We start from the raw sequence: 12690 nt of genomic DNA, 5'->3' as shown, positions 1-12690 counted from the left end.
TTTATAATCATTTATGTTGTTAGTCAACCATTAGTAGTCAGCAAGTGCGGTGATGTGTGAAGGATGTCTCCCAAAATTAGGGTTGTTGCCCACTTCAACTGCAAACAGACTAACATACTTCGCTTTGTGGTTTTATCCCTCACCCTGATCTTAGCACTTGTGATGCATGCTACTCTGTCACTGTTATTTTCCTGAGTTTCAGCGATGGTCTGATTATGTTTGCCTGCAGGATGGTAGAAAAAGTGTCATGACTTTATGTTGTAGTAAATGGTGCAAAACTGTTAACACCCGGGAATTGCCTTGCATAATTTTAAGCTGAAACTTTTTCCACTGACTTTCGACCCCTATTAAAGGATGCAACAAATATCCTGCATATTTTCTGCATATTTCTAAAATCCGATGATTCGCTCTTATCTTGTCATATGTGGATCCAGCATTTGCCTCTATGTGCAGGTTTTACAATGAGAAAGCATCAGCACATATTTTAGAACATATGATGTGATGCATTCAAGGACAGGTCAAATTTGGGTAGGTCCATTTTCCTGAAGGGACTGTGTAACATATTTGTACGATTTAGAATATGTTTCATCACAAGACCCATCAAAAGCAGTGTTTTCAGTATGGGGGACTACTCCAAACTACTGCTTTTTGTTTTTTTTTTGACAAATTCAGAGGCTCTGTATTTTTTACAAGTACTTCTCTTTCCAACTTTATTGGGAATTTTCATGAGTTAAAAACTGTTTAGTAAGGTCTGCAGCAGAGAGGAGAACATCGGACATTAATTTGAATGGATAAGTCACAGACGATTACGTTAATCCTCCTATGCTGTCATCTGCCCAGGTGATTGAGTTTGATGATGGCTCTGGCTCTGTGCTGCGTATCCAGCCGTTGAGGACCCACCGCGATGAAGCCATCTATGAATGCACAGCCACCAACAGTGTGGGAGAGATCAACACCAGCGCCAAGCTCACTGTGTTAGAGGGTAAGACTTTAATGCTTGTTTGACTTCCTCTGTCTCACTGATCCACAGATGCCACGCGTCCTAGCTGATCCCCCCCCTCACCACTCTGACTCTAACAGCTGAAGGGGTTTATATGTTCATGTGACCCTGTGTGGCCCTTTACATTACAGCTGGTCCTCTTGAGTACAGACAACACATAGAGCACTCTTCTTGACTCATCCTGTTTATTTTCAATTTCAACCATTTACAGCAGATCAGCTCAAGTCAGAGTACAACAGTGCTGTTTAGTCACAGTACATTTAATAGGGGCAGAAGAATTTAAAGCTTAGAAAATTAATGCATAATACACAAATACATTTTGCAAGGTCTGTTCTTTTTCAGTAGAGTCTCTGTAAAGATGTAATTTTGAGGTTGGCCTGAAATATTGGAGAAACCTGGAGACTTTTTAAGAAGTGAGGGGTCACTAGGTTGCCTTGAATAATTACCTAATTGGCACCAGATATGCCCAAAATTATGTGGGGGTATAGAAATGTGTTGGGACAGACAGAAGTTGTAGTGGTTGAAGCGACATGGGCGGGTGAGGAGCAGTGTCACATGCTGTTGACACCAAAAACATATTATCTGTGATAAATCCAAACACTCACGCTATGGGGTGAAGGTAATTCCTCCTACTGAATGAACCACAGCTCCTGAAAAAACACATTCTTAAATCAAATAGATTGTAAGGACTGCAGCCAGGTGTCGAGACATAAAGTCCTGTCAAAATATCTTTTTAATATCTGACACTTTTTTTAAGGGAAAGTATTAAGCTTCTTCCTTATTTCTAAAACGACCATCCTTAAATATGCCGACGTCTGGTTTGCAATATTATTGCAACACATGCGGACTATATGAATACGGCCGTTATTCACATAAAAGATGATATTTAGGCCTTTGTGGTTTCTGTTGGTGGTTTAGTCGAACCTGTTAAATGAATGTTATGCCTGGGATTGAATCTTTATCAAGGACATGTTTCTGCTACAGTGACTAAAATGCAGTAAACATTTGAAACTTTGAGCTAAGCTCCCTATTTGATGGAACAAAAAGTCCGTGTGTGGTTTGGCTGTTAGACGTCTCAGTCCCACATAGAGCCCAGTAACTCTTTGTGATCGTGTTTATTGAGCAGGAATGTGTTGAAAGTGATTTTGGCTGGGAAACTCCTGTAGGTGTGTCTCTAGACAGCTTTGTTCTGTGCCAGCGGCAAGATGGAGCCCAAACACATTTATTTAATTGACACTCTAATTGATAGGCAAACAACCACACACACAAAAAAGGACTGTCTCTCTCTGGCAGCCTTTTCCAAGTCACTCAGGAACCCATTATACTTATTCTGCCATGTAGATATTGTCAGCAGTAAACACAGCCTGGGGCTCCAGAGCTTGTTGCACCAAACAAACAGGCCCTTTTCTTTTTAAAACCACTCAGGGCCTTGTTAAGAAAGAGTGATGGGCCAGAGTGATAATCTCTACTAACAGACTAATATTTAATGAACAGAATAAGCCTCAACGTAGCCTGATGCATTTACATAACCATATATACTTTACCTGATGATGAGTGATGCAAATCATTTTAGCCTCCACAAAATTACCATTTCAATTATCATTTGTGGACTTTTACCAAGGTGGTTCCAAATAGGGTTTTTATTTTTTTTTACTCATGTTACACCTATTCATTTAACAGCTTTCTAAATACATCTGGATCAGACTGACACTTATCTGAAACTAATTTTGTATTTATTTTAAATAGTGGGGACTGTGCTACCGTATTTCGGAGATGCTGAGATGTAGTTATAAATGAATAGGAAAGGCGAAGAACAAGTAGAGTGGTCACTGGGATTCATGCACCATCACTGTGTGTACATCTGCAATATGTGCAAGATATGCTGCTGTTGTAGCCATTAATAAACAGTGCAGTAACCAATTAGATATGTGCTTATATATTTGTCCAGACAAGAGTTACTCATCCTTAAACAGGTAATTAAGCTTTTTCGTATTTTAGTTTTAAATTAACGGTTGTGTCCACTTTGAGACATTATAATTATTAATATTATTAATGTTTTTTTATTGTTTATTTTATTGTACCGAGAGGCTCGCTCTCTTTTGCAGGAACGCTCTGATCACAATCACTCTGCTACACATTCACACAAGTACAACCACAGTTTGACATATGGCCACTGAGCAGCTCAATGGAGCCGTTGAAACTAAACGCTCTTGTTTAAGGACACCACGAACGTCAATTGATGACTGTTTTCTGTCCACGCTGCGTCTTTTGGGTCCACTTATTATGAGGCTTGTATCATGTAGTCTGAACCTGGCATAAAGCAAACTGTGTTCTGAAACTGACATCAGCCTTAGCATCTGTCTCTCAATGAGAGAACCAACAGGTATATTTTCTCAGAGTAGGAGACTTTTAAAGCCGTTAGTCTTTAAATAATTTAATGTTGCCCTACCACTAAATAGGAAGAGTTTATGGATGATGCAATATTTTCAGCAGCTTTCCATGGTCATATGAAACCGTTTTCAAGCTTTACCACACGCATATAAATTGCATTTTGGGAAAGAAATCAGAGATGTAAAATACACACTGTACAGCTGCTTCATATAAAAAGTGAAATGTCAGAACTTCTAGTGGCTACAAGGGACATGCTGGTTGTCTGAATCTGTGTGAAATGGTTCACTCCTCAATGCTGTATATTCATCTTAATGTTTTTCAATTGCCTTTGCAAAAAGTAAAAGATGAAATTCAGTATATATCATAATAAAGACCTGGTTTTACTCCAAGTCACCATTTTGTCTAAATATCATACAGGCATTGTGTTTTTTTGAAGCAAAACTTGTCTCTGATGTCTCACTTGGGGCATGTGCTTGTGTGTGTGTGTGTGTGTCTCAGTCAGTCGCATAAAGAATGACATCTAAAGAGAATAAAAATACAAAACAGAAAAAAGCAATAATAGAGAGTGGGCAGAAATGCGAGAAGAGAGACAGAGAGGGAGTGCGGATGAAGCTGCGGCAGAGTCGACAGCAGGACTTTGGGTAATGAGAGTGCAGCATTAGTCATAAAGTGAACCGACAGAGAGAGCTTAAGGGGATGAAGTGAGGGAGACGGTGAAGACAGCAGGAACTGCAGCCAGTACAAGGCAGAGCGAGATGAGAGGTTCTTCTCACGCGTGGGAGTTGCATGTCTTTCCACACAGAACATCTTATACTTTTCACTTTTGGTTGATTGTGACAATCAAGATCAGCAAAGGCACATCACTCCACACAAGCGTCCTGCACTTGTTATCGCCCAGAGTGGTACTGCTGGTTGCACCGATAGGCCCTGAATCAACATCACTGTCTTTAAAAGTGTTATATTTCTTTCCCACTGTTTTCCTGGCTGCCGCTCTTCGCTCTGTGTCAGCAGCAACCAATCTCTGCGAGGTGACTGGAATTTTCCGTTTTGTATATTTTCCTCAGAAGTCTATGAGCACTTTGACAGGGAATGTGGGTAGTGTAGCTGAAGCTGTCTATAAGCTTTGGCAGAATACATATTTATCTGCATGACAGGGATATAACTCTATAAATGGCTCTGTACAGCATCTATTAATAATAGCATCTTATTTAATTTATGAATGATTCATCACCTGGGTTATACTTTGTGTTGGCCCCATGTGGCAACCCTGTCTCCTAGAGATGATGTTTACACAATACAATGTATTAAAAAAATATATTTCCCTGAAATAGTTAGGAAATATTTTTCGTGAACAAGTCAGACACAAAAGATATTAAAATATGTATATACAGCAAACCTAATTTAAAGGGATCTGCAAATATGCACTTGTTACGCACTTGATTGTTTAATGTTCTTATAAAAGGTTTTTTAAATGAAGGAAGCAGATCATTTACAACCCCAATTCCAAACAAGTTGGGAGGATGTGTAAGCGTAAATAAAAACAGAATGCAATGATTTGCAAATGTCATCAATCCATTTTTTTTTCCAAAAGAAAATATCAGATGTTGAAACTGAGACATACAAAAATATTAACTCAATTTGAATTTGATGGCAGCAACACATCTCAACAAAGTTGGAATAGGGCGATGTTTACCATTGTGTAGCATCCTCTCTTCTGTCTGGAAAGATCTAGGAAGTAAGGAGATCAGTTGCTGGAGTTTTAGAAGAGGAATTTGTCCCATTATTGCCTGATGTAGGATTCTAGCTGCTCAACAATCCTGGTCTTTGTTGCCAGATCTTTTGTTTTATAATATACCAATTGTGTTCTATTAGTGAAAGCTCTGGACTGCAGGCAGGCCAGTTCCACACCTGGACTCTTCTCCTGCACAGCCATGCAGTTGTGATGGATGCAGTATGTGATTTAGCAGATGTGTGACCTGCCCACACCATAGACAATAATGCAACCCCACACCATTAGAGATGCAGGCTTTTGAACTGTCCGCTGATAACAGGCTGGATAGTCTGTCTCCTCTTTTGTCTGCAGGACATGGGATCCAAAGTTTCTCAAATGAATTTCGAATTTTGATTCATCTGACCAAAATCTGACCATTTTGCATCAGACCAATTGAAATGAGCTTTGGCCCAGAGAACACGGCTGGGTTTCTGGATCATGTTCACATGTGGCTTCTTCTTTGCAAGACACAGCTGTAACTTGCATTTGTGGATTGCACGGTGAACTCTGGTGTTCCTGAGGCCATACAGTGATGGCAAGTAGAGAAGGGGCGGCTGCAGCTCAGTTGGTAAGGCAGTCGTCCATGGTCCCCAGGCTCAGTGGTTCAATCCCAGCTCCTGGCTACATGTCGAAGTGTTCAGTTGAGCACCTTGCACAGCAGCTACCACCATCCGTTTGTGTGCGCTGACACACCTAATAGTAGTGTATTTTGAAGATGATACCAGAATTTCTGACTGAGGATTTTAAAGTTGAAGTAAAAGAAGACTTTCAGCAGTGAAAAAGAATCAATGTTTAATTGCATTTACACAGTCAAGTACAATACATTGTTATATCCTATTTGGATGGTAATAATTAACCACATATTTTAAGTCTGTATGATGAAAAACTACCTTGGTTTTGGTTCTATGTGGTGTGGTGTCTCTGCGCCTCAGCTAAAGCCAAGAGCTGTAGTCATTTCTCCACTTGAAATCACTAACCCTGGGGAAATGGCTGGCCTTTAACAGAGTGCATGCTTTCTGAAATAGCTAGACTTCAGCAGGAAGTAACAGGATTTACTTGTCTTGTTTTGGCACTAATGGGTTCAATAAGAGATACCAGGTGGATGACACTGCACAGTAAACAAGCGACCAACAGATTCTCTAAATAAAGTCGTCAAATAGTCTAGATGTGACTTTATAATCTCACAGTGAAATCAATATGACAGTAGCATTTTTTATGATAATGTGTGTGTTTGTGTAGTGCACATTCACCACTTTTACATTCTTCACTTCATGTACAGAGTTGTGCTAATGACCCTAGTTCACCCTTCACATTTTCCATGAAGTCATGAATTTGTGAATGTCTGTTAGGCTCGGTGTCCTCATAATAGAAATAATGAGACTAATCCAACTGAAACCTGAAGTTGTGGATACAGTATCGCTTAGTTCCCAACTGACAGCAGGTCCTGATTCAGAATTCAATGGTCCACTCTGTCACTAGAATGCAAAGTGGGCCCAGTCAGAAAGAGCTGAATCACGACAGGCCCAAATTCTCTTCCACTGTTGCTTGATGCTGGTCTTGATGTTGGTCAAGCAAACTGCAAAATGAGATAATCATTTTGTTGTGAATTAAATGCTGCTTTTATTAAAACTAATTAAACACATGTTGTACATGTACATTTACTGTTTGTTTTATTAAACCAGCCATCAACCTTTCACTGACCCTTCTGTAACTGCCTAAACACAACCATAAATTGATTTAGTAATGTTATTTTCCCACAGACTTGATGCTTTAATGCAAGATCACATATTTAAGCAGAAATCCAATTGGATATGTTGAAAAAGATGTTGTCTGGTAACATGTTATTGATATATTCAGTATCACTGTATATTCTTAGTATGTTCCTAGAAAACATAATGTGGCTTAATGGCAATACTGTAAAAAACATCTTCATCTTTACAGTTTAGTTGTATACAAACTTAATTTTTGGGACCAAGTGGGTCTGTTAATGTCTAAAACTGTGTGGTGCAGCTGCTTGTTTTTTTGGTTGGAGCGTTGTGCTGCTGCCAGTGCTACTGTCTTTGTTTGCACTGGCTCTGATTAACCCTTGGTCTATTTGCATCAGGTCTGAGTGAGCATATTGATTTACATGATACCTCACCTGCTGCTAGTCACCACAACTCCAGCTTCTACAGTGTGTGAACGGAGAGAGCATCCGTTAGATAGATACGTGAGTCAAAGTATGAAACATTTAGGAAAAAATTGAATATAAATACAGTTAGCACATGGTTAGCAGACTCTTTACTGATTTCTCTTGAGAATCCTTGAGGAGCTCTTGACTGGACGCTAGATATTAACATTTGCTGTTTAGTTTGTGCATGTTGATAAAGTCACAGTGCGATGGAAAGATGCTGCTTCACAAACAAAGGTGGTGCTATGTCACGGTCTTTGCACAACAACACCGACAACTCATGTTATTAACTTTGCCACATGTTTAATTAAGGTCAGGAAATGATGAGCGTTCTGTTAGTTATTATCAGTAATTACTGGTCCTCCTGAATGTTCTCGCTCTCTCTGTAATCGGAGTAATAAGTAAAGTAATAAAATTAAAACCATTGAACCGTAACAAGTAATGAGTAATATATAGCATTTTTTGAATAATGAGCCCAACACTGGTTGCACAAATAAGCCTGCTCCAGCCTTTATATAAAATACTAGTAAGGTGTATCAGAGATACATGTCATTTCAGTCTGTTAGATGCATAATGACCATTTACTGTAAGCAAAAAACGCAGGCCATGCACAGTATTTGTAGGATCGTAGAATTGTCCGAGAATACACAGATAACCTGGATTGTTCCTATCATCTCAGTTTTTTTGGCACATTAAACACTGACTATGGTTACAAAAGAATAGTAACTTAAAGAAACTCTGATCATCATCCTAAACTGAGAAAAACTAGATATGATGAGCAAGAATAACGAGCCACAGTAAACCCATGCACATGTGTCTGAGGTGCACGTGAGTACATACACAGGAAATTTACTTGGTTATTATTATATGATACTCTATGATAACATAATATATAATATACTTGGTTTTTATCTCTGAGCTACAGTAAATTAGCAAGCCATTATATTAAATAGTGGGCTGCATGGTGGTGGAGTAGTTAGAGCTGCTGCCTAACAGTTAGAGGGTCACCAGTTTGAACCCCTGGCTGTGGCCGTTCTGTGTAGTTTGCATGTTGTCCCTGTGCTTGTTTGGTACTCGGATTTGTTCCCGGCTCCCTCCCATTGTCCAAAGACATGCAAGTTAAGCAATTCCCCCTAGTGCCCGACCTGTGCAGGGTGTACCCCACCCAGTGACAGCTGGGGCCCTAAACAGGAGAAGCAGTGAAAGTGAAAATAACTTTTATAATGCAGTAGGTGACTTTTTTAAGCGACTTTTTTCAACTTTTTGAACAGTGAAGGGGGGGGAAACGGGACCTGTCTTCTTTTGGAAATCCCCATTGTGCAGTTCAGGATGAGCCAAGTCTTGTGCTTTTGGAACAGGTGAAGTATTTTTACTCAAGGATACTTTGGCAAATGTTGCCTCATAGGGGATTGAATCAGTGAGTCCACCCTGTGGCCCTGGCATCTGATATGGCTAATTAGTTTCTTTCTAGCCCTTGTCCTGCACTAGCACTCTCCATCTCCTGCATGGAAGTCAGCCATACCTTTGTCCATACAAGCACCAAGAAACCCCCAAAGGCCAGAAGACAGACAGACGTCAGGAGCAGAAAGTTAAGTCTAAGAGAGCTGAAGATAGCTTAGCAGTGATAAATGACACATTATGAAAAATGAATAGCAGCTACACTGCTGCCGCACTTTGCACTTTCATGTGCAGGAACAAGATGTAATTACTAATATTTAACTGACTTTGCCTTTAATGGTTATAGAACAAGCACATTCATTGAAAGTTATGAAAACTATATAAAAAATGTAGTTTTTTTAAACTATAATAGTTTGAAAGTTTAACAAACAAGATTCCAACTAGTAGAATACTTAAAATTTGTATTAGAAATGACCTGTTTATAAAACAATTAAGTAAAACAAAAAGTCTGGCTACAAAAACTAGGTTCTTTCAGCATTTAGCTTTGCTGCATATTGGTACTATACTACAACTACAACTACACACAATGTGTTGTGTTTTGTAACATTTGTAGTGTCTTCAAATCATTTTGTTTAATTTATTATTTATTTTTGAAAATAACACTGTGTACGTATTATATTTTTCAAAATATACCAAAGTTGGCTCATGGGCTGAATTTCCTCTGCCACTGGTCTTGGAGGCCTCATTAACAAAAGAATCCAGTTTTATACATTACAACATAAACATACAATACATTAAAACAAACAGTTATAGAAATAAAACAGATGATATCATCCTACAAAGGAGCAGTGGAACGGATCAGAAAATTCACAGTTTATTTCACAGTTCGGGCGTCAGGCCTTTCAGTTATGGTAAAGCAGAGGTCATTTCCAATTTTAACAAGCTTTCCATTTATTTGTTAACAGACACCGATGTCTTCTTGAAGGCGGCCTCACACCTAACGACTGTACAGCTGATTATGAGTGTGATTTGGTTGTGACAGTCAGATAAGATCTTTCTAAAAATTTACAACCAGTATCAGCAGCTGATACCCACAGTCCTACAGTAAATACAGCTTCACCTGAATGTAGCAATGTTTTATAGTTATTGTGCTTTGATTTGCCTCTGTAGGCTCTAAAATAATAAAATAATAAATAAATGGTCTTATATAGCACTTTTATCCAAAGTTGCTCCCATTCACACACCGATGGTGGTGGCTGCCCTGCAAGGTGCTCACCTGACCCACCGGGAGCAACTTTGGGGTTCAGTGTCTTGCCCCAGGACACTTTGACATGTAGCGGGATCGAACCACTGACCAACTGAGCTACAGCCGCCCCATAGGCTCTATAGTCTGCATTGTTTTTTACATCTATGAGTATCCTGTTTTATTTCTCATTAAGTTAAAAAAAATGTAAGATCTCTTTTGTTGCCATATTTGGCACAAGAGCACATGAGAATGTTCGACTCATGTAGGATTTAGGGTTGTGTCCATTTCCAGAATGTTGTTCCTGACCAGTTGTTAAGTGTGCTGCTCCCAGTTTCCTCAGTCATCACGTGTGTGCCACTTCCACACTGTCTAGCAATCTGTGATAGTTGGTGGAAAGACTGTTGTGTTTGTATGTTTGTACTGACTGAAAGCTGCAGCCGACTCTTCATCCAGGAAACTGTTATTTAGTTATTTAGTGTTAAATAGCATAACCTGATATTGACATCTACATTTTGGCTGTCATGCAAGTTTAAAAGCGGAGAATTAAAAAACTTTTTTGACCACTTTCCAAGATCAGCCTCGTCGTTGCTTGTTTTGACAGGACAAACTCAATCAGCAGCAGCCCACTGACCAGCAACTCCAGCTTTCCGTATCTGTTTAGTGCAAATTCACCATCACCAGTAAATCCACAGCATCTTATTTGTTCATGTTAAGGCTGTGATGCAACAAGCCAATAACCATTGGCTTCACACAACATTGGTGCATGTCCATTAGCTTAGTTTTTGCGGTGCGTCCAAAGCCATTGGCACTAGTCATATTGGATCACCAGCTTTTCTGTTAAGTTGGGGAGGGAGACCCCTCGGATTGTACGGTTGTAAGAGATTATCAATGTCAGTACAGTTGATAACATCTTGTCAGACGATAAACCATCTGCGGTGATAGACAGTGGTGTGCAGACCCTGGTCTTCCTTTAACACAAGCACAGAACGTGCAGCATTACGAGCTCGTCAGCTGTCGTCTTCGCAGCGTGTTGCATTTTGTCAGCCCAGACAAAACGCAGCGTGAGCCAATATAGAAGCTGGTCTTCAACACAATGTTTTTTGACATCGGCCCTGTGTGTCATGCCTCTTTCTATGGCTAGTGTGTAAACAACTCAACAAAGGAGAAAAGCAAAATGATATTTAAATCATCTTACTGTGGAGCTGCACTTTGAGTCCTTGAGGAGTCAGATCCATCACAAGCAGCAGACAAACTGTACAGCTGTAAACACATCTATAATTCTGTGTCCAGGAGCCAAATATAAATGTCAGGAACACATCAGTGTCTGACAAAATCCAGGCCTGAAACCTAAATGTGCAACAAAAGCATGTCTTAGTGTTTTTACTGCTGATGGCTAAACATTTGGTGCCCCACTGGATATCGTATTACAGCCAGATTTATGATTGCCAGTAGTTATTCATCTCTCATATGATGCATGTGCTGCAGAACATACTGTATATTCATGTTTTTGGTACTTCTCTTTCTTATTGCTGGTATATGGGAACAAATCTATTTGTATTATGCAAAATGTAGGTTGGATTGCTGTCAATCATTACATCTACTGGAGTTCTGGTTTTACAGGATCCCTACCTTATACCAGTAGGGCAGCAGGTTTATTATCATCAATATGTGTGGTTATTTGAAGACATCTAATGACAGGTAGAAAATATGGCACGATTAAGAGTGGCACTCCATCCATCCAATTGCTTTCGGGCCAGAGAGACATGTCATCATGTGACCAAATTTTACAAATGCTAATCACACATAGCTTCAAAATCATGTAGACCCTATACAGAGATCTCATACAGTATAATCTGAACCACGGGGTTAAAAGGATAACTTGAAATTTCCGATGTCTAAAGGGCCTGGTGTGTGTTTAAAACGTAGCCTTATCAGAAAGAGAGTCTCCCAGTTAGAAGATCAGTTTACTCAGCTGAGCCACAGCAAGTCTGACAAAGCACCAATGATGTCATCAGTTATCTTATCTCTCTAGTCACAAGGCTGTGTTATAAACTGTGTGCTTTGAAAGAAGGAAGCGTCTGATGAAAGAGTGCTACATAGCTGGGAATCAGAAATTCCACTGGTTTTCTCACAGTTTGAATTTTTAGCTTTTTATTTTACTTTACTTTACTTTACTTTACTTTACTTTACTTTACTTTACTTTACTTTACTTTACTTTACTTTACTTTACTTTACTTTACTTTACTTTGCTTTGCTTTGCTTTACTTTAATTTACTTTACTTTACTTTAATTCTTAGATGACAACAGTAGCTAAATTGTCAGGGAAATCCACTCCATCAAACCAAGGTTTCCTGTTTTCTCCCGAAGCTGAAAGGACAACATTACACCAGGTGATAAACTGTACACTGGATAGGGGGACACACACACACACACACACACACACACACACACACACACACAAATACACACCATTCTGATATTAAAAATGTATTGTCTGCGGACTATTTTCTGCACCTTTCTAAAACCAACAATTCAACATTTACTGCTGCTTTATAGCACGATTGGTCAGCAGTGTGGACGTGAAAGTTGTAGACTTTACTCCCCAGGTCTCTGCTTTAATTTGTCACGGAACTACAGTATGTGGCACTTTTAATGTGAACAACAACATTATCAGTCATCGTAGAGAGATGAATATGTGCCCTGTTAGTACAAAT

The 12690-nt window shown here is 39.4% G+C and overlaps 1 protein-coding gene across 26 annotated transcripts in view; it reads left to right on the top strand.

Annotated features, from left to right (window-relative positions):
• Positions 1-12690, top strand: part of ptprfa (protein tyrosine phosphatase receptor type Fa) — a 316431-nt gene that overhangs the window by 127234 nt on the left and 176507 nt on the right. For all 26 annotated transcript variants that reach the window (XR_010914989.1, XM_067512515.1, XM_067512498.1 and 23 more), the window contains one exon: positions 841-982. Coding sequence is in view for 25 of the 26 variants with exons in the window: in XM_067512515.1 (XP_067368616.1) it covers positions 841-982 (142 nt within the window). In the remaining variant the exon portion in view is untranslated. The remainder of the gene's footprint in view (positions 1-840; positions 983-12690) is intronic.

Source organism: Channa argus, chromosome 8 (genome assembly GCF_033026475.1).
Source record: "Channa argus isolate prfri chromosome 8, Channa argus male v1.0, whole genome shotgun sequence".
NCBI lineage: Eukaryota > Metazoa > Chordata > Actinopteri > Anabantiformes > Channidae > Channa > Channa argus.
This window is presented reverse-complemented; position numbering and strand designations above follow the sequence as displayed.